We start from the raw sequence: 22,749 nt of genomic DNA, 5'->3' as shown, positions 1-22,749 counted from the left end.
TTCTACTTCCCTTCTGTACACCCTTGTGTGTCATGCTTGTTATGTACCAGGCAAAGGTAAATGGAAGGAGGAAGAGGAGCAATATTTAAGTACTTTTCCTTCCCCAAATCTAGAAACATTTCATACATGCTCACCTTGTATAAAATGGTAAAACAATGAGCAGAACTGAAGCACAGAAAGGTTGAAAGCCATTTGAAAGAGGTTTGGTCACATACAGATGCAAAAAGGTGCTACTGTATTGTGAGGTGTGTGGATACCTTTAAAAATCTGGCCTTATGTAATTTAGAAACATGGGCATGAAATGAACCTCTTGGATCATGAGTCAGGTCCCCAGCTACCTCAAAAACTAACTATATACTTCTTTAGATAAGCTGAGGAAGATCCATCTTAACGTTGGGTTTTTATCCCCACTTTCCCCTATTGAAAGGGTGTTTCAGGACTTCACTGCACTGAAGTCTTAAAAACCTTCCTCTGACTTCCATCCTAAATTTATTTCTGGCCAGCTTTTATGAAGTTTTTCTTGTACCAGCATTGTCACTTAGCGTACATAGCTCTTTCCCCTTCCAGTATAGTTATAGAAAGCAGCCCTGTCCCCTCAGCCTTTGTTTGGCTATGCTACGCAAATTGGGTCCATTTAGTGCCCTCTCATAAGGACAGCATGAGCTGCTCTGAGCCTTTTGGATAGGGTGGGGTATAAAATAAAAAGATAAGATGAAAATTTCTGTTTGCAGAGAAGCTGACAACAGAACCAGTCTCTTGATTCACAGTCCACTGATCAATCTGCTGGAACCAGTTCTTTTCTGTCCCAGTCATCTAAAGACTTTATTCTTGTTGCATTTCAGGCTTTCACAAGGTAATGGAAGGAATTCACAAAGCCATTGAACTTGGGTACAATCCAGTCAAGGTAAGTCCATTCAGCTTGTAATCACCTAGGTTCATTCTGTGATACCTACCGCACCTTACTTCTGTAGGTTTCTTTGGTCTGGTCTGGTTTTCTTGTTCTGTTTTTGGTTTTGTTTCTCTTCCATTAAGAGTTAGCATTTTTTTCTTGCTGATATTTAAGGAATTTTTCTGCATTATTGAAGGCTGTTTACAGTGATGCCACTTTGTCATTTTGTGTAACTGACTCAGCTGTTCTCTGTTCAGAGCTACAGCTCTGACTCATTTCCCTTTCACTGGCTACTGGAACATCATCTAGTATAAATAGCTTTAGATTGTAGAAACAAGATAAATATTTAAAGTTGAGTATACCTGTGCTTGAAAATATGGGCATTACAATCTGTTGAGCATATAAGTCTTATCTTGGAGTGCGCTGTGGTTCAGTAGTAGAATCCTTGTCTGCCACATAGGAGACCTGGGTTCAATTCCCAGATGCTTATACAAATAGAGCCGTGGAGGCACCAAACGTCTGGACTCAGTCTAGCCTTTGGATTCTGTCTCAGTAACCTAAAGTGAGGGTGGAAGGTCTGGGCAGCCTCCACTCCTCCAAAACTCCTGCCTAGGCATGCGTGTTGAAGGTCCGGGTGACTTCTCACGCATACACCATGATCTGGAAGGATCAACGGTTGCCAGACAAATCTATCTTACTAAGAAAAACTACAGCATGCATCATCAGTGATACAAGCAAGAGGACCTGAGACTCTGTGGGAGTACAGCTATCAGGAAAGGCTTCAGTTTAAACTTTTCAGGAGCCTGGCATTTCTAGTAGTCAAGCTTGCTTTCACTATAGAGTGCTGTCAGCATTACTCTAGTATGAGATATGAACCCTATCAAATGTTGTATGCACCCCAGAAGAAAACATTGCTGGATGAGCCATCCTGTCATATTTCTATATGTTTTATGGAAAGCAGAGCTGAAAAAACATTAGCCATCTTCCAAAGTAAAACTAGAACAGTTAGCTGAGGAGGACACCCATAGCAAAGGAGCCAGTCAGAATGAGGGATGAGATAATATGTCATCACTTGCATCATTTTAAATCTCCTGACATCTCTTAACACTTCCTTTGAAGGAGATGCTGTGATGTTTCTGTATACCCTGGTCCTAACCTTGCCTAAGGGCACTGAGTCTTCTTGTACAAGATGAGGTCATTGGGTTCTGTACAGAGTGGTTTCAGGCTGCTGGGTTTTTTCTCCAGGTGAACTGCGTAGTGATGAGAGGTCTCAATGAAGACGAGCTGCTGGACTTTGTGGACCTCACAAAGAATCTGCCCCTAGATGTACGGTTCATAGAGTACATGCCCTTTGACGGTGAGTACTCATGTCCTCAGTCTTCCCTTCTCTGAAGGAACGGGATATGTTTCATCTAATTTTTTTCTTAGAACACATGGTTCCTAAACCTCTTACTGTTTTTGTTGCTCTTCTCTAGTTTGTGTACAACTTTCTTAAAGCGTGGTGCCCAAAACTGGAAAGAATGTCAGCTGAGGTATCACTCGTGCTCATTTGAGCTGACTGTAGTTTAACATTATGTTTACTTAGATGCTTAACTGTTTACATATTTTTGTTTAGAAAACAGTAAAATGTACATTATCTCAGGCTCTCGCACCTCATTTTTATACATACTTTGGAAGAAATTGCCTTTTCAACTCCAATTTGATTTCTCAACTTTGAATGAGCTAGTTATTGTACTGAATAAACTGAAGAAAATATTCCCTCTGCATTTGCAAAAGCTGATTTAGCACTCAGCAAACTCTGGTTCGAAGTGCTTGGCTAGTAACTTCTACCAGTTCACCAATTTGGCTTCAAAACTTTGGCAGCGAACATACTGCTCATTTGGTCACATAATGATTTTAATAGATTATACTAAATTTAGGGCTTCAGGCAGGCTGTCATAACTTCAGTTTTAATTTAAATGGGTTTTTCCTTGTTTAAAGAGACAAATGTATATAGTTTTCTTATTTGAGATATATAGTTGGAGTTAAAAAAGAAAAAAGTTTTGATTTGGTTTCCCTTCACCAAATTCTGTACCCTTCCCAACAGGGCTCAGTTGACTTGCAGGCTTTGCTAAATTTGTCTTTTTTTTTTAATGGTCTAGAACAGGGGTGTCAACCTCATTTGACCCCCCTATAGGCTGGACCATGACCATGGGGCTTCTCATGAGCCAGATGACCCACCTTCAGTGTTGAGACAAGCACTGGCCATATTAACCCCCTGAATGGTGGCACCTTCATACATAGTATCTTTGGCAACCATTTAAATTAATACCATGGTTGTTTGCCCCAGCACTGCAAAATTCCATCCCCAAGAGACATTTCAATTAAAAAAATTGGTGGCAGGGCAAGCGACAGCGACATTAACTTCCACCACTGCCAGAGCCATTGTATCAGTGGGGCCAGCACCCAGGGGATTAGTGCTGTTGAATAATTTAATCCCCAGTGAGAATACCAAACTGAATTCAGTGGTAGGGCAAGCAGCATTAATCCCCAGGCTGTTGGCCTCACCTTCATAACAGCTCTAGCAGCTGCAGGGGTTAATGTTATTGTTGCTCACTGTGTTGCTGAATGTCCAGAGGTATATCTTCCAGATCAGGGAATCCCCACAAGATGGACGACCCATTTCTACAAGCCAGATTTGGGTGTGGCCTTTGTTTGACACCTATGGTCTAGAAGGTTGATACAGCTCCTCGGGTATTGTTCACTGAAAGGGACAGCAGATATCCAAGGAAAAGGAGTGTGTTTTTCTGTTTAAAAACTCCTAATGACTGATCTATACCTAGGCAACAAGTGGAACTTTAAGAAGATGGTGAGCTATAAGGAGATGTTGGATACAATCAAGCAGAGGTGGCCTGAGTTGGAGAAACTGCCCTGTGAGGCCTCCAGCACAGCAAAGGTGGGTGCAGACAACACTGTGAAAGGAGATCCAAGGCTTCATGAAATTGAGACAGGCTAGCTAGGGTAAAGGGCATGATGGTCCCTAGTCCTCTATGTAATGAACTTGAATTCATTGGTCAGAGTACATGCATGCAGCCTCTGTGAACAGCAAGCATGATTTTTTACTTTTAGAAACACAGCACTTTTGCCAACTGTGTCTTTGTCAGTTGTAAGTAGTACTAGACTTCAATCCTGTATCCAGGACTATTGCCATTACAGGAATCATACTTTCACACTTGAACAGGTGTTGTACATGCCATTCAGTAAATTGCTTCATTACTTCTGTGGATATTGACATGCAACAGCCTGGACTGTAAAAATCTTCATCTGATGCTTGATAGGTAAGGACCAATTTACCCAACATCATGTCAACAGTCTTGTAGCATGCCTGTGAATCACAGGGAGCAGGGACATATTTTGTAGATGCCCACTCATTGATTTCTTTTTTCCTCCATGTTGTGGAAATTTGGTTCTTCAGAGAGCAGTGAAGTGTGTACACTTCATAGCAGACAGGTTTTGGTAGGTATGGCATTTTTTGTGGCTTATTCCAAAGTCTCTGGCTCTCCAGAAACCCTGTGGTGTTACTGCAATCATGCTGTTTGCATTGATGGAAGGCATAGGACTCGTGTAAAAATTAGGAGCAGAAATAGACTTTTTAGGCTTGCAACAAGGTGAATTTAGTCTTTGTGAAAGCTGCAGAGCTGATAGCTTTGAATAAAGTTCTCTCTGGCTTGTTGAGGCATTTATAAGCTTACCAAAACTTGCCCTTTCCCCAGCTGCCAGTATCAATATGGTTTAAAAGTTTAACTAGGAGAGCAACTGGATCACTCGGCCTCTCACATGGGCTGGTGGGATTAAAGGCAGAGTGCACGTGTGTGTGTGTGTGTACACCCGTGCACTGTGAACACTGACCCACTGAGAAATAGATTGAAATCACTAAAACCTCTTTTTTTATAAGGCAATAGACATTACAGGATTGACAACTTATTCTTATCCCATCCTGATCCCAACTCCATTCTGTCTTCCATTGCTGAACCCCTGGGAGGGAGGAAGCCAAATTTAGATGAGGGGTCTCCAGAACAACTTAACCTAGGTTTTTGGCTCCTTAGTAAAGCCTTCTGAAAAAAACCCAACTTATTAGTATTTCTTTTCTCCCTGACTTCTGCAGGCTTACAAGGTGCCAGATTTCCAGGGGCAGGTTAGCTTTATCACCTCCATGTCAGAGCACTTCTGTGGAACCTGCAATCGACTGAGGATAACAGCAGATGGGAACCTGAAGGTAGGTAGCAACCTGGGACTCCCTTCACCTACTTGCAGCTAAAATGTGGGGTTGAATTGCTGCTTTTTTATGGTGCTGTGATACAAGACAGCAGGAAAAGTCCACCTCAGTGTATCTTTTTTTTCCTGGGAGGGTTCATTTCTGGAGCAACTTGTATATTTTTTTTTCCTTTTTTGGCTCTGACACGCATTACCTTGCTTTTCCCAGTATTCCATCCTCTGGTTATGTTTGGATAACACAGTAAACTTGAACTGTCTGACTAATTTGTTGTGAGGTCAGTGAAGATAAATACACACTTAAGTTTTTTTTTTTTATGTTAAGTCATCTTAAACATGAAACAGGAAAATTGCTTACAGTAAAAAGGTTGTAAGCAGCTGAAAACTTGGATTTCCTGTTCCGTTAGAATACTATCCCATTTCAGGGTTACTCTGAAGATCTCTTTCTGCATTCTTCTTCAAAGGCAGCCTATGTGTTTTGTGCAACAGCTGTGGAAGGGGGAGCATTTAGCTTCCTGCCACGTTGAAGCTGGCAGTCCTAAGGGGAAAAATTAAGTTTTCAATTAAAAATTGGCTCTCTCAAGCTGCCACCTGATGGTGTCACGGTAGGTGTCTTGCTGTCTAATATTGGATCACCCAAGCAGCCTGGTAGCCCAGATTTGTTCAAGATCATGAACTGCTTCACAAAAAAACTGTTCTTTTTTAATTTTAATATCCATGTAACTTTTGTGGATCAGTTTTTGCAAAATTTTCTTCTTTTAACTGCAGAAAGCTTAAGTCTTGATATATGGACTAGACTGACCAATGGGCTCATGTTGGGGCATTTACTCATTTAAGATGACACAGCTGGAGATATAGAATAAACTGGGTGGAGACATGGAGTGAAGGAATAATGGAGCCAAAGCTGAACAGTGTAATACCACAGAATAGAGCTGGAGAAGGAGGTAGTCATGGGGAGAGAAGAAAAGTGGAGGTGATTAGAGTGAGGAATGTAATGGAAGAAGCAGGAAAGGAAGGTCACTGAATACTGATTGTACCTACACTACGAATTGAATGGAAAACAGAAGTGGTTGTCATAGGCTATGTCAAAACATACATCTTAAATATGGGGCTGCCCCCACCCCACATACCCTTTCACTTACATGGTGAGATAAGAACATAAGACATGTCATACTGGATCAGATCATAACGGTCGACCTAGTTCAGTGTCCTGTCTCCAACAGCAGGAAAAGTGGCTGCTTTACAGTAAGAGCATATGATGGGGGCAGAGGCTAGAGATCACTCTAGATATTAATGGGTCTGTCATCCATGAATTTGTCTAGTTCCTTTTTGAACCTAGCTATACTATTTGCCTCTACAACCTTCTGTGGCTTTCATAGATATTTGGGCTGGAAGGGACCCCGAAGGATCATTGAGTCCAGCCCCCTTCCCCAGGGGCAGGAATTCAGCAGGGATCATAGGATCACAGCAAGATAGACCTCCAGATGTGTCTTGAAGGCATTAAAAGTGGGTGCTTGAACCACCTCCAGTGGCAATCTATTCCAAACCTTGGGGGCTCAGACAGAAGTTCTTCCTTATTTCCAGCCTGAATAAGTTGTGGCGGAGTTTGTGATCGTTCGATCTCGTCATCCCTCTCGGTGCTCTGGTGAACAGCTGTTCCCCCAGATCCTGGTGAACACCTCTGATAAATTTATAGGTGGCCATCAGGTCACCCCTGAGCCTGCGCTTTTCCAGGCTGAAGAGTCCTGTGGCTCTCAGCTTCTCATCATGAGGTCTGTTTTCCTGACCTCTGATCATGTGCGTGGCTCTTCTCTGGACTCTCTCAAGCTTCTCCACATCCTTTTTGAATTGTGGAGCCCAAAACTGGACACAGTACTCCAGCTGCGGCCTCACCAAGGCTGAGTACAATGGGAAGATGATGTCCTGGGATTTCCTTGAGAAGCATCTACGGATGCAATCCAGCGTTTTGCTCGCTTTACTAGCCACAGCATCACATTGAAGGCTCGTGTTCATCTTGTGGTCAATCATGACCCCCAAGTCCCTTTCCTCTGTAGTGCTAACCAGTGTAGCACTGCCAAGCCTATAAGCATGCTGCATTCCTCCCAAGGTAAAGCACCTCGCATTTCTCAGTGTTAAACACCGTCAGATTCTCATCCGCCCACTTCAAGAGCCTGTCAAGATCTGCCTGGATCACCCTCCTGTCCTCAGGAGGGGATGCTTTACCCGAGTTTGGTGTCATTGGTGAACTTGGCCAGCCTGCTTCTGACACCAATGTCTACATCATTGATGAAGATGTTAAAAAGTATAGGCCCTAAGACAGAGCCTTGAGTGACCCCACTGGTCACTGCGCACCACAACGACTGACTTGCTGTCTGGGTCCTCCTGCAGAGCCAGTTACCCAGCCAGTGGATCATGGTGAGGTCAAAGCCACAGTTTGCCAATTTTGCCAAGAAGTGTTCATTTCATAGATTTCATAGACATCAGGGCTGGAAGGGACTGCGGGAGATCATCGACTCCAGCCCCCCACCCAAAGGGCAGGAAGTCATCTGGGGTCATAGAATCCCAGCAAGATAAGCATCCAATTTACTCTTGAAGGTGTTCAATGTAGGTGCTTGAACCACCTCCGCTGGCAGACTGTTCCAGACCTTGGGGGCTCGGACAGTAAAGAAATTTTTCTTTATATCCAGCCTGAAACGGTCTTGCTGGAGTTTGTGACCGTTCGACCTAGTCATCCCTTGGGGCGCTCTGGTGAAAAAATGTTCCCCCAGATCCTGGTGGTCACCCCTGATAAACTTATAGGTGGCCATCAGATCACCCCTGAGCCTGCGCTTTTCCAGGCTAAAGAGCCCCATGGCTCTCAGCCTGTCACTGTAAGATCTGTTTTCCTGACCTCTGATCATGCGCGTGGCTCTCCTCTGGACTCTCTCAAGCTTCTCCACATCCTTTTTGAATTGTGGAGCCCAAAACTGGATGCAGTACTCCAGCTGCGGCCTCACCAAGGCCGAGTACAAGGGGAGAATGATGTCCCAGGATTTGCTCGAGAAGCATGTATGGATGCAAGCCAGCGTTTTGCTTGCTTTATTAGCCGCAGCATCGCGTTGCAGGCTCATGTTCATCTTGTGGTGAATGATGACCCCCAAGTCTCTTTCTTCTGTAGTGCTATCCAACGTAGCACTGCCGAGCCTATAAGGACATCAATCTCTTCTCCCTGGTCCAGGTGATAGGTCACCTGGTCTTAGAAGGAAATGAGATTGGTCAAACAAGACCTACCCGCAACAAACCCGTGCTGGCTGTCCCTGGGCCAGTCCATCAAGGATGGCCTCCTTAATAAACTTTTCTAAGATCTTCCCCAGGATAGAAGTCAGGCTAATGGGCCTGTAGTTAGCTGGATCCACTCTCCTCCCTTTCTTGAAGATCGGCACCACATTGGTCTTCTTCCAGTCTTCGGGCACTACACCAGAGCGCCAGGAGTTTTCAAAGATATGTGCCAGGGGCTGGGCTATGACTCTGGCCAGCTCCTTGAGTACCCTGGGGTTCAGATTGTCAGGGCCAGCTGACTTGAAGGTATCCAGCTTCTCAAGGTGTTCCTTCACGAGGTCAGCATTTATGGAGGGTAGGGGATCCCCATCACCCGGATCTCCCTGTCCCATGGGCGTCCCATGTGACTGATGAAAGACTGACGCAAAGTACCTATTTAATAGGTTGGCTTTTTCCTGGGCGTCAGTTGCCAGTTGCCCCATCTGGTTTAGCAGGGGTCCAACATTGCCCTTCCTTTTCCTCTGGCTCCCCAAATATCTGAAAAAGGACTTTTTGTTGTCCTTGATGCCTGAAGCTAGTTGGAGTTCAGTTGCAGCCTTGGCTTTCCTGGTTTGCTCCCTGCAGGACCGGACCAGCGCAGAATAATCCTCCTTGGAGGTGAATCCCGTCCTCCATCCTTTGTAGGCTTTCCTTTTTACCCGCAGGAGGTCTGCGAGGTCTCTAGAGAGCCAGGAAGGCTGCTGTGCCTTCTTGCTGCCTTTCCTCCGTGTTGGAATAGATTTAGCTTGTGCATTGAGGATCGCTTCCTTGAGAAGCAACCACTCTTCTTGAACTCCCATCTCCCTGGGGTCACGGTCCCTAAGGGCCTGACCAACAAGCCTCTTGAGCTTGTCAAAGTGGGCTTTTCTGAAGTCAAGGACTTCTGTGTTGCTGACTGACTTGCCAGCTTTACGGCGGATGGTGAAGGTGATCAGCTTGTGGTCGCTGTCACCCAGCTTCCCATCGATCACTAGGTCGCCGATTAGGTCGTCCCCCGTAGCCAGTACCAGGTCGAGCAGCGCTTTGCCTCTCACTGGCCCATAGACTTCTTGAGTCAGAGAAAGCTTTGCGACCGCTCGGATTTTGCTGAGTGATCTTCCCAGGAGATGTTCGGGTAATTGAAGTCACCCATGACAACCAAGGTCCTGGAGCAAGCTGCCTCAGTCAGTTCCCGGGCGAACTCCTGGTCAAGCTCGGGACTTTGAGTGGGAGGTCTGTAGTAGACTCCCACCGTTGTGTCCCCTGTGCCATATTCCCCACGAATTTTTACCCAGAGGGTCTCTAGCTGTCCATGCTGGTCGCCAACATCAGCTTGCAGGGACATGTAGCTTTCCTTCACATAGAGAGCTACACCCCCACCCCTTTTGTCAACACGATCCCTCCTGTACAGGGTATAGCCCTCTATATCCGTGGTCCAGTCATGGGTGGAGTCCCACCAGGTCTCCGTTATCCCAATGACGTCATAATTCTTTGCACTGAGCAGGAGGACGAGCTCCTTCTGCTTGTTGCCCAGGCTCCTGGCATTAGTGTACAGGCAGGCAAGTGTGCCCTTGGGGGCTCTTGCCTTGCCCACAGATTGTGCCAGGGCTGGGGCAGGGGTGGGCTCCCTTAAGTGCCTTGGTCTGCTGGCTTTGCAAGGGTTGCTCAGTGGGCCAGCAGTGGCAGTATTCCCCCCATCCCACAGCGGGCTTAGTTTAAAGCCTGGTGGAGCAGGTCAGCCAGCCTGGCTGAGAAGAGCCTCCTCCCCAGGGGGGAGAGGTGGAGGCCATCTCTTCCCAGCAGCTCGCTGCCTCTCTCGCCAAAGAGCGGGCTGTGGTCGTGGAAGCCAAAGCCTTCTCGATGACACCAGCTCCGCAGTCTTTGGTTCACTACGTGGATCCTCCTTTCCCTCCTCAGCCCATAGCCCGAGACTGGGAGGATCGACAAAAACACCACCTGAGCTCCCAGACCCCTAAGCCCCGCTCCCAACTCCCTGTAGCGCCTCATGACCTGACTGGGGGTGCTCCAAGCCATGTCATTGGTGCCCACGTGAATAAGGAGCATGGGGTAGTGGTCTGTGGGCCGGAGGAGCTGTGGGATCCTCTCCGCAATGTCTCGGATGCGGGCCCCCAGGAAGCAGCAGACTTCCCGGGCTAAGGGGTCGGGGCAGCAGATTACCCCCTCAGTGCCCCGCAGGATGGGGTCTCCCACAAGAAATACCTTTCGCTTTGTCTTGGGGGGAGCGGGTCCAGTAGCTGTGGTTGAGCCTGGGTTGCCTGCAGGAGCTGGCAACTAAACAGGCTCTGCTGGGGCTGCAAGAGGTGCGAACCTGTTGCTAAGCTCTGGCGAGGGAGCGGCCTTGGTGCGGCGGGCCTTCGGGCCCTTGACCACCTTGGTCCATGCCCCTGCCTGGGCAGAGCGGGAGGTCCCAGAGTCCTCCTTAGTCGTGGAGGGAGACGGTGCTCTACCCTGCGGCTCCCGGGGGAGAAGGGCCTGGCAGTAGGAGTCTATCTCCTGCTCACAGTCCCTGATGGCACGCAGTCTCTGGACTGTGGCCTGGAGCCCCTCCAGCTGGTGCGCCAGAGACCCCAGCAGGGAGCAGACCAGACCCTGCAAGGGGAGGTGGCCATGCTCCCGGGCCCCAGAGCCTGAAAAAGGGACAGGGAGCCCCCGCAGCCAAGAGCCAGGGGCTCTGTCTGTGTGGAGCCTGGAACCATGGGCTCCGTCTGGGTGGCTGTCTCTGAGGTGCCTAGTGGGGGGGGGGGGGGGCCGCAGAGCCCGAGGGGACCCTCGGGGTGCGGCGCATGCCATCCGTGTCATGCCTCTGGCAGGCTGGCTACGGCTGGGGCTGACTACTCTGGGGGGGGTCACAGGCAGGGTCTCGTGCCCTCACCTGCACGAACTCCGTGCTAACTCGAGCACCTGTTTACGCAGCCTGTTCGTGCGGCTCCGGTCACGTGGCTCCGTGGGGGGCTGAGCCAAATAGGGACCTGGGCGGGGGCTTGACCTGGCCCAGCTCCAGGCAGCCGCCTCATCCCAGGGAGCGAGGAGTTAACCCCTTCCCACCACGAGCCCGCTTACCTCCGGCTGTGCTGGGGGTCGGCAGGGGGCTCTGCGGCTGCTGAGGGGGTGTCTGGGGGGCTTCAGGGGAGCGGGGGCGCAGCGGGCTTCACCTGCGCGTCTCTCACCGCTCCGGAGCCTAACATAGCTTTTTTTCCCTGTTTGGCGGGCCCTTTTAAACTGCGCGCATGCGCAGTGGGCCTGCTGTCAAGGAAAGCTGGTTTCTTCAGGCCAGGGGGGCCCTGCCCGGGATTTGGGGGGCCCTGCCCTACAGGAGGGGGACAGGTGAGTACCCCACTCCTTCTCTTCTCACTCCCTGGGGGGCTGGGCCAAGTAGGGGCCTGGGCGGGGGCTTGACCCGGCCCGGCTCAACGCAGCCACCTCCTCCCAGGGAGCAAGGAGTTAACCCCTTCCCACCACAAGCCCGCTTACCTCCGGCTGTGCTGGGGGTCGGCAGGGGGCTCTGCGGCTGCTGAGGGGATACTGCATCAAAGGCTTTTTTAAAGTCAAGATATACGACTTCAATCTCTTCTCTCTTGTCCAGGTGATAGGTCACCTGGTCATAAAAGGAAATGAGATTGGTCAAGCAAGACCTACCCACAACAAACCCGTGCTGGCTATCCCTCAGGATATTGCCGTCAGGTAGTCTGTTAAGGATGGCCTCCTTGATAATCTTTTCCAAGACCTTCCCCAGGATAGAGGTCAGGCTGATGGGCCTGTAGTTTGCCAGATCCACTTTCCTCCCTTGCTTGAAGATAGGCACCACATTGGCCTTCTTCCAGTCTTCAGGCACTTCACCAGAGCGCCAGGAGTTCTCAAAGATCCATGCTGGGGCTGGGCTATGATGCTCCCCAGCTCCTTGAGTACCCTGAGGTGTAAACTGTCAGAGCTGGCTGACTTGAAGGTATCCAGCCTGTCCAGGTGTTCCTTCACGAGGTCAGCGTCAATGGAGGGTAAGGAACCTCCCTCACTCAGGCATCCCTGACCCACAGTAGGCAGGGGACTGATGAAAAACTGATGCAAAGTACTCATTTAGCAAGTTAACTGACAACCGATGCCCATGAAAAAGTAGTCCCGTCTGGTTTAGCATGTTGCCCTTGCATTTCCTCTGGCTCCCCACATATCTAAAAATGGACTTTTTATTGTCCTTGATATTTGTACCTAGTTGGAGTTCCATCACAGCCTTCACTTCCTTGGTTTGCTCTCTGCAGGTGCGGACCAGAGCAGAGTATTCCTCCTTGGTGGTGGTTCCAGTCCTCCATCCTTTGTAGGTCTTCCTTTTAAGACACAGGAGGTCTGCTAGTTCCTTGCTGAGCCAAGGGGGCTGCTGTGTCGTTTTGCTGCCTTTCCTCCGAGATGGGATAGACTGTGCTTGCGCATCCAGGATTGCTCCCTTGAGGAGCAACCACTTGTCCTCAACTTCCCTCCCCTTTGGGTTGTGGCCCTTTAGGGCCTGACTGACAAGCCTCCTGAGCTTGTCAAAGTCAGCTTTCCTGAAGTCAAGGACTTCTGTATTGCTGACTGACTTGCCAGCTTTACAGCAGATGGTGAAGGTGATCAGCTTATGGTCACTGTCACCCAGCTTCCCTTTGATCATTGGCAAAGACTTCCATAAGGTAACTATGCACTGGGCACATCTACACGACACACTATGTTGCTATAGCGATAAGTTAGTGACATAGCTCATTGCTATGGCAACATAGGTTTGGAAACAGCCCATGCATTGCTGGGACTGTGCAGTCAGGGGCATGTGTAGACGCGCCCACTGGGTGCATCTCCGCATGCACTTCATTGCAGAGTAGGCTAATTAGCTGAGCAGTAAAGCATCACCGTCTACACACGCGCCACTATTTGGGTACAGTAAACTAATTAACTCTGCCGTAAGATAGGACTGCTGGGGACAGTCCTGTCTTACAGCAGAGTAAGTTACAGCACTGAAACGCACATATAGATACTGACCATGGGCGTAAATTGCACCCAGTCAGCCCAGCCAACCAGGGGCCTCCCCAGCTCAAATTGCTGCTGTCCCAGGCTCATGTGAGGCTCATCCTCATTCAAGGAGGTTATCCTTGGGCGCAGCAGGATGCAGTTTCTCTGTGCAGGAAGGCAGGAAAAGGGTCTAAGAAACCTTCATGGCTGAGTGTGGATATCCAGGCTGGCCTGAGAGCAAAGAAAAAAGCATACTGGCAGTGGAAGCAGGGGGCAGGGACAAAGGAGGAGTACACCTCCCTGACCCGAGATTGTAGGGATTTGGTGAGGAAGGCTAAAGCAGCACTGGAGCTTAGATTAGCTTCTGAGATTAAGAATAACAGAAAGTCTTTTTTTCAAGTATATAGGTAGCAAGAAAAAGTCTTGAGCAACACTGGACCCCTACGAGGAAAGCCAGGGCAGGGTAGTTGGTGAGGGACGCACGAGAGAAGGCAGAACACTTCAACAAGTTCTTTGCCTCCGTGTTCCTGTCCGCTGACAATGGGGTGCTCTTGGGTGATAGCATAGAGAGGCCCGGGAAGGATGCGAGTCCCCCGACTGTTAGTTCAGAACTAGATAAGGATTACCTGGAGGGCTTAGATGTGTCCAAGTCAGCGGGCCCGGATGACCTTCATCTGTGGGTGCTGAGGGAATTGGCTGGTGTCATTGCGGAGCCATTGGCACGGCTGTTCGAGGACTCCTGGTGCTCGGGCCAAGTCCCTGAGGACTGGAAAAGGGCCAATGTGTTCCCTATTTTCAAGAAGGGGAGGAAGGAAGAGCCTGGCAACTACAGGCCAGTCAGCCTCACTTCTGTCCTGGGGAAGGTCATTGAAAAACTTATCAAGGGCCACATTTGTGAGAGCCCTGTAGGGGAAGTGATGTTGAGGGGTAACCAGCATGGGTTCCTGCAAGGCCGATCCTGCCTGACTCATCTGGTCTCTTTCTATGACCAGGTAACAAAGAGCTTAGATGGGAAGGAAGAAGTCGATGTCATCTTCTTGGACTTCCAGAAGGCCTTCGACACAGTGTCCCACCCAATTCTGGTGGGCAAGCTGAGGGACTGTGGCATTGATGAATGCACAGTCACATGGGTGGCAAACTGGCTCCAGGGGCACACCCAGAGGGGGGTGGTGGACAGGTCAATGTCGACCTGGGAGGGTGTGGGCAGCGGAGTCCCCCAGGGCTCAGTCCTAGGGCCAGTGCTGTTCAACATCTTCATTAGCGACCTGGACGAGGGTGTGGAGGGCACCCTGTTCAAGTTCGCTGATGACATCAAGCCGTGGGGTAAAGTGAATACACCGGCAAGCAGGGACCACATCCAGGCAGACCTGTATAGGTTAGAGAAGTGGGTGGATCTGAACAGGATGCGGTTCAACAAGGACAAGTGCAGGGTGCTGCACCTGGGGAGAGGGAACCAGCATTATGGTTATAGGTTAGGGGCTGACCCTCTCGGCAGCACAGAGGGATCTTGGAGTCAGGACTGACTCCAGGATGAATATGAGTTGCCAATGCAACGAAGCAATAGGCAGAGCCAACCGCACCCTGTCATGCATCAACAGGGGCATCACTAACAGGTCCAGAGAGGTCTTGCTCCCCCTCTATGCGGCGCCGGTCAGGCTGCAGCTGGAGTACTGTGTCCAGTTCTGGGTGCCGCACTTCAAGAAGGATGTGGAGAACCTGGAGAGGGTCCAGAGGAGGCCACTCATATGGTTGGGGGCCTCTGTGGCCAGCCCTATGAGGAGAGGCTGAGGGACCTGAATCTCTTCAGTTTCCGCAAGAGGAGACTGAGGGGGGGAGATCTTGTGGCTGCCTACAACTTTATCAGGGACCACCAGCAGGGACTTGGGGAAAGTCTGTTCACCAGGGCCCCCCTTGGAGTCACCAGGAACAATGGCCGCAAGCTGAGGGAGGATAGGTAGGTTAGATATTAGGAAGAACTACTTCACTGTAAGGGTGGCCAGAGCCTGGAATAGGCTTCCCAGAGAGGTGGTCCTCTCACCTTCCCTGGAGATCTTCAGGAGGAGACTGGATAGGCACCTGGCTGGGGTCTTATGACCCCTCCCACCCCCAGTGCTCCTTCCTGCCCATGGCAGGGGACTAGATGATCTGTCTAGGTCCCTTCTGACTCAGTGGTTCTGATTCATGTGTAGATGCTTCACCTAGGAGCAGTTTACTCCAGTAAGCCAGCTCATAATGCTCTGGAGTTTATTGCTTCATATTAATTGTGCGTGTAAATGTATCTAACATGTGTGAAAATAAATAAAATAAATGCATACACCGGGGGGGGGGTTAAGTTCTAATCCCAATTCCTAATGATTTAAGTGGGTGTCCCCTTAGTTTTAGTATTTTGAGACTTGGTTAATGACAGTTGCCTATTCACTTTGTACACACCCTGATTTTATTCCCCCTCAGCCTTCTCCTTTCCATACTGAAGAGTCCTAGCCTTTTCAGTCTGTTCCAGTATAGCAACTGCTCCATACCTCTGATCATCTTGGTTGTCTTTTTCTAATTCTACTGCATCCCTTTTTGAGGTGCAAAAATCTATTGATGCCCAAGGTCCTTTGCTTGAACAAAAAAGGGGGTTTCCTTTAAATTAGAGTCCTCTGTATTAAAGAACAAAATAAAACTATAGAAGGGGAATAACAATGTTGTGTTTGTCATATGAGCATGCACACACTGTCAGCAATATCAGTACACTTCAAAATCTAAGTTGTGGAACTTTACAAAAAAAAAAAAGACTACAGCTTGGTTGTTAGCTCCTGAGATATCCCATGGCTTATCAGATGGGCAGCTCTCAGTCCTGTCCTAGTGCAAGAAGTCCTGTGCTACAATGTCAGGAGAGATGAAGGGAGGTGAAAACCCTAATGATCACTCTGTCTCCAGTGTTTGCAGATATTCCTATTTTAGATGGTTAAGTCACTTGCTGACCGGTGATTTTTAGGATTGAGTAGAGGGCAAACACTATAGTTATAATGCTGTCATTCTTTGGTGCTTGATATGAGGTTAATTATACAAATAGTGGATCTTATTGGCTTGGCAGCACATACTTCAGAGTGCAGTGCCATTTTTGCATTGAATTTTGTGACTTACAGCCATATCCCTTGTAATCCACACCTCCCTACTCAGTAATCACATACTTGAGGCAGGAGTGAATTCTTTTTTTACAGGGTCACCTCATTCGGTTCTTTGCCACAGTTAATTGTTCTCCATTAACTTTGGAAATACTTATCCTTGAAATTGAGGTTGGAGATTTGGACAGGGCAGAACTTGTTTATAGGCTAATGTCTCCCCATTGTGATGTTGGCACCATGAAGAAATGTAAAGTGCCATCCTCTGACTCACAGTTTCAAGGGACTAATGCAAAGACAGGACTGTAGTGTCATACTCTTCCGATGCTCAGCTAGTGATACAGAGACTAATGCTCCCTAGCCAATTCTTATCTCCTCCCTTTCACCTGCCTGTGTTTTATTGCAGGTGTGCCTTTTTGGGAACTCAGAAGTGTCTTTGAGAGATCATCTGCGGATAGGCTCCTCGGAGGACGAATTGGTTGAGATCATTGGAGCAGCAGTGGGCAGAAAAAAGAAACAGCATGCTGGTATGTTTACTGCATCCAAGCAGTAACAAGGGGGAAGAGGGCCAAGAAGTGTGTTTCTCCAAGATAGAGTGCATGATGGCCAAGACATTGATAGGAAGGCAGGAAAAATTTATTAAATAGAGTTGTATCGTAGTGACTCTGGAGAGGAGACATTGAGGTTCCCACTTAATTGGCAGCATAGTCTAGCACTGAATTTGAAGTAGTAAGTATTGACAGGTCAACCTGAAAATTATGTGCTTGCTCTAAAATTCAGATTGGTATGCACATATTACTGAATCTCCCCCACCACTAGAACTGAAGCTGCCTAGCAGTCTTGGATTTCCAGAGACTTATTTTCACATGGCTCACAAGTGCCACTTTGGTGGTGATCCCCAGAACAAAAGCATAAAGGCCTACAGAAATCTGCAGCAGTCTGTTTGCTCTGCTTCTTTTAATTAGAAGTAGGTCAGTGGGAGACTATAAAAACCAGTTTGGAAGCTCATCTGTCTAGCCCAATGTCCTGTTTCTGACTATGACTACTATCCTGAGAACAAGAGGAGGAGCAGAGCTTCATGATCTCTGGGGCAGTACATTTACACCCCAGTGCATGAGATGACATTACCCTTATTTTAGTTGGCATACCTGCAAGCTACTTGATTCATATTCTCTCTAGATGCCTTTAAAATTCAAGTAGCTACTCTGGTTTCTTGTGTGAGGAAGTAAGTCTACAGACTATCTTTATGCCATAAGGAAGTATTGCCTTTTTTTTTCTAAATACAGTGGCCACTCACAATCTTCATTCCCCTTCTCTGGTCCTATTACATCTATTAGAAGGTATGGTGACCAAAACAGTATCTCCACTTCACAGAGTAAATTCCTTTCCTGCCCATGCCTTCTTTAAACTTCCCTGAGCACATAGCATTAGTGTAAGAAAAGGAACTTCTGTATTCAAAGCATATATCTTTAATTTCTTGCTAAAATCCTGGGAGCTTTGAGCTCATCATTTTGAGCCTGGGCAGAGTTTCATTGTGTACTGTGCTTTACCAAATCAAAGTTTTCCCCTCCTGTTTGAACCCCAGTAACTAAAGCTGTGTGTAGACAAAAAGTGGGTCATGTGTGAATGAAGCGAGTTAAATGTTTTTGCACTGCTTTAATGGTGTTGGTGTTTACATGCATCGGCATATTACACATTAATTCCAGCTGCTGTAGCAAATTTGGCAGCATAATGCACCTTAAATGACTTGGGCCGCAGCAAACTAAAACTCCTCTGAGGAGCTTTAGTTGGCTGCCCTACAGCCACGGAGCAAAGCACTGGACTTTCTGCAGCTCAGGCTCTGTAGGAAGCCAGTGCAGGCAGCCTGGCAGCAGCCTGGGAAGGCAGGCTCTGCCCAAGGGGGGGGAAAAAAAAAAAAAAAAAGAGGCGAGCCTGATTTTATTTTTACTCCCCCCCCCCCCCGGAGCCTACCTGAGCTGCGCAGGGACCTGGTGCTTCCCTCCACAGCTGTGGTGTCCCCCAGGACCGCCCAAGCTGGGTGCCTGCGAGTGGGTGCTTCCTGGTGGGGGGACGCCGCTGCCACGGAGAGAAGCACCATCCCCCCTCAGCCCAGAGACCACTCCACCTGTCAACAGCTTGCCCTCCACTCCCCACTGCCAGAGAGGCAGGTAAGTTGCATGGGTGTGTGCATGGCACGGGTTTACATGACCCTAAATTGAAGAGGTGTTTTTAAAAACCCACTGCTTCAATTTAGGGCCTCCATTTTGTCTACACACACCCTAAGAGGTTAAGTTGTCTGAAAAATTCCAGAGGGTTTTTTACTGGCCAAAGCAATGGGACATCAGCAAATGTCAACTTCACATTTTGTTCTTTCTGCAGGTATTGCTAGCTAGCTTAGTATCGAACCATGGGGCATCTTGAGATTGGTGTGCCACGAACTACAGTATATAGCTACGTGTTCAAGTTGTTTCTTTCTGTAGAGAGATTCTGTTGCTCTTGAAGTAATATGACAGTCCTGAATTATTTGAATGTTGTAAAATAGAGATTGCAATTCTGATTACAAGAGACCATCTGGGAAAGGCTGATGCATATTGTGGATCCACTTGGGCCCTTGAATGTTTTCCTCAGATACCATGGTTTATGTTTTTATGTAATATTTTCAGGTTGGGTTTCTTGAGCTCTATTTTTCCTGCAGGTTGGAATATGTGGTGGTGGTTAGAGAGGTACAAAAAAAGCTATGACAAATAGAATATGCCCTACAAATGACCCAGAAAGTAGAGAACTAACCTTTTACACATGTGCTTTATTTCCTAGGCATGTTTAACATTTCCCAAATGAAGAACCGGCCAATGATCCTGATCGGTGGGTGACAAATCAGTACGTAATAAATACACTGTGATCTTGTTTGTTTTAAAGTCTTCATGGAGCAGAGAGGAATGGATTTTAATTCCAAGCTATGTTAGGTTCTTTCTTTAGGTACAGATGAGCTGATTTTTTAAAAAGGCAGTCACAGTGAAAACAAAAAGTGAGGCAGGGGAAGAAGGTTAATCTATCAACCGTCAGTCCCATCATCCATCTATTTCTTAAAAAATTCTGTAAAAGTCAAAATACAAATGTATTTAGGGTTTCATAGCCTAGACTGGTGGCTTTGACACTGCTCTTATTTTACTTGCTTTATGTTAAGCAAGAACAGTATGCTGATAGTACAGAGGTTCTGGGTGTTTCTTATAAAAAGCTGCAGTGCGCTGAGATTTTCTTACCTTGAAAAAATTGCAATAGATACTTGAAAGCTGTAGGCCTTGCTTTATTGCTGGGATGGGATTCCTGAGCTCCTGTGGAATGGTATGGCTACTACATGAAAAGCTTGCCATTTCACCTAACTGTCACCTTCTGAAATTCAATGAATGGCTCCAGATAATTTGGGATTTGATTCTTTTGAAAGGTAACACTGCAAAGGTTCACAATAAATACTACTAACAAAACTGTAGCCTGGTGTCTGTCTAGATACTTACAGCATCTTTCTCCATCGTGCCCCAGCCACTGAGGGTATGTCCTCACTCAGAAAGCAGATTGTTCAGTCCTGTTGATGAGGAAATAAAACCCACCTGCCATTGCATTAGCCCTGAAGAAGCAGTGGTGAAAATGCCTTGAGGAGCACCCTGTACACTGTACTCAGCACCTGGGTTACCAGCATGCTCCAGTATGGGGGTTTGGGGCAGCTCCAGGGTATCTTCACTGTTTCATTTATGGAGTTGGCTTGCACAGAGCAGGAGTGGGACTTACTTCCTCAGTGGGGAGACAGGACAGTCTATCCCTCAGGCACCTTGAGCACCCTAAACCAGTGGTATGCAATCTTTTGGGTCCCACAGGGTGGATAAGTAGTGTGGGGGTTGGTCTGTGAGCCTGATCCAATGTGTGCTAAGCCCTGGTCCCATGTATATGTTGTACCCACAGTCCAGGGCTTGTGAATGCTAAATCAGGCTCTGGCTCCACACTCTAAATAGGGCCCAATACCCTGACCCCAGCCCTGCATGCACCAGATAATCTGCTGTCCTGGCCCTGACCCTGAACTCTTACATGCTATATTGGCCTGCCACCTCTGCCTCAGCCCTGTGCTGACCTTGACTCCATGCATGCCATGTCAAACCTGCTGTCCTGGTCCCAGCCATGCATATGCTAAATTAGGCCCACTGCCTTGGCTCCAGCTCCACATAAATCAAATAAATCTGATGTATAGAGCCATCTCATCTGGCCAGCAGGGATCAGAAATTAGGCTGTGTGACAACAGTGGCAGTGTTAACTATCACTGCTCCCCTACTGCCAAACTTCCAGATCCTCGGGGAGCCCTGCAGGCTGGATCACACAGCTTGAGAGGTAGATTTGGCTCATGGACTAGGGGGTTGAGCACTCCTGCCCTACACTAAACTGTTCTAGGCTGTAGAAAGCAATGTGCAATGTATTACTGTTCCTATTCCTAGTGAAGGCATTCTCCAGACCCTCCCTTTGCTAAAATGTGTGTCCAGGTGATTGTGACAATGCCATAGTACATGATTTATATCCAATTCAGGGGAGAGGCAGATTCCAAACTATTGAGCCCTCTAATCAACTATAGTGTCTAGCAGGCAAAGTCAAGGACTGGGACTCCTGGGTTCTGTTAGTGACTCTTATAAGTTACATCACTTCTGTATCTATATTTCCCCAATTATAAAATATCCGTTTATGAGGAGGTGGGTGCGTGTGCAAGATGAGCTTAAGTTTTTGAAAAAAGCATTGAGAGAGCATTATGTGAAAGCTGATCTAATAAGCACTAACTCTGGCTATTCCTTGCTAAAAGGTTTTAAACAATCAAGGGAGGAATACTCTCCATCTCTATTTCTGTCTCATGCTTAGTAATACATCAGTCATGAATTTTGCAGTATAATTTGCCAGTTCGGAGAACTGCCCTGAATGGAGTGATGCAGACACCTAGCTTAGGAACTGAAAACTGTCTTAGTAGACAGGCAATATTCCTTAGATGGGCAGGTGTCCAAGGAGGGTGGTCTTGCAGTACCTGCCCCCTCAAATTAGTCCTCTGGAGCTTCCAAACACTTTACTTGTTGCAAATGCGTTTTTTTTAGATTTATCCTTCTGTTTTTACAGCCTCTCTTCCCTTTTTCTTTGATTGCATGCCATCTTCTGTCTTGTTGAATTTTTATGTGGACAAGTTGAACCATGCAGGCAACTGTGGCCCTCTGTATTTGCTTTATGCATGCATGTGTGTATATGCATCTACAGATAGATATAATCTATATATAGATTGGGCCTACTTTGAATAATTTACTTATCACCACCTTCAAAAACCAGGTGACCCCTATTTTGCAACGTGAGACTGCTTTAAACAATTGTTCCTGATTCTCCCTTCCTGGAATGTAACACTGCAACTCTGGCAACACACCCAGTTTATACCTATATCTAGATATAGATATATACTTGTATCTACATATAGGTATAAACTGGGTGCATTGCCAGAGTTGCTGTGTTACATTCCAGGAAGGGAGAATCAGGAACAATTATTTACTCTTGCATGTTGTAAGATAACGGTCATCTGGTTTTTGAAAGTGGTGGAAAGTAAACTATTCAAAGTAGGCCCAACCCAATGTAATTTATTAGTACGTGCCTTTCAGACTTCTTTCTAATTAATACTGGGAGGAGGGAGTGAGGCAGATTGCAGAGGTAGGATCCATCCAATTTCTCTTGGAATAGCTGCTTGGTTATATAGAGCCTGCTAAGTAAAATAATAGCAGAAATCTATCCAGTTTCTCCCCAAGTGTTCCACATCTTGAAAGCTAACCACTGGCATCCCCTGTATAAACAGAACTGTCTCCATAACCGGAGATGAGTAGGGGCTGACACATGGGCCAGTAGACACGCATAGGAAGCAGCTACAGGATTTCCTAATTTACGTTTTTAATTAATTTCAAAGTTCAGTCAAAGTTATCATGTGAACAGTCTGAAGAAGATAGGCAGAAAGAACATGGGATTCATTTAATAAAATCTAATGTTCTGGAAATTAGTAATCTGTCTTGTCCTAGCAAGCCAAATCTAGCTGCTTCTCTCAATTACCTTAGCCTAATCCCTTTCTGTAATATAGTATGTCCCTTATTTCCCTTACAGAAATGTTCTTGGAAAGTTGTTCTCACATGTTCACTTTACTGTCCTTAGTTTAAGTATTACCTGCTTCCTTGCTACACCCTCTAA

General features: G+C 47.3%; 1 protein-coding gene across 2 annotated transcripts in view; it reads left to right on the top strand.

The window, feature by feature from the left end:
* Nucleotides 1-22,749, top strand: part of MOCS1 (molybdenum cofactor synthesis 1) — a 63,183-nt gene that overhangs the window by 32,510 nt on the left and 7,924 nt on the right. Inside the window, exons 5-10 of one of the 2 annotated variants that reach the window (XM_090046834.1) lie at nt 843-904; nt 2,135-2,246; nt 3,712-3,824; nt 5,034-5,144; nt 16,919-17,039; nt 19,327-19,374. In XM_090046834.1, the coding sequence (XP_089902960.1) occupies nt 843-904; nt 2,135-2,246; nt 3,712-3,824; nt 5,034-5,144; nt 16,919-17,039; nt 19,327-19,374 (567 nt within the window). Of the gene's footprint in view, nt 1-842; nt 905-2,134; nt 2,247-3,711; nt 3,825-5,033; nt 5,145-16,918; nt 17,040-19,326; nt 19,390-22,749 lie in introns of both variants that reach the window. The other variant, XM_090046842.1, reaches the window with a different exon arrangement.

This window comes from Crocodylus siamensis, chromosome 1 (genome assembly GCF_052110815.1).
Source record: "Crocodylus siamensis isolate JL-2025a chromosome 1, ASM5211081v1, whole genome shotgun sequence".
In the NCBI taxonomy this organism is placed as follows: domain Eukaryota; kingdom Metazoa; phylum Chordata; order Crocodylia; family Crocodylidae; genus Crocodylus; species Crocodylus siamensis.
This window is presented reverse-complemented; position numbering and strand designations above follow the sequence as displayed.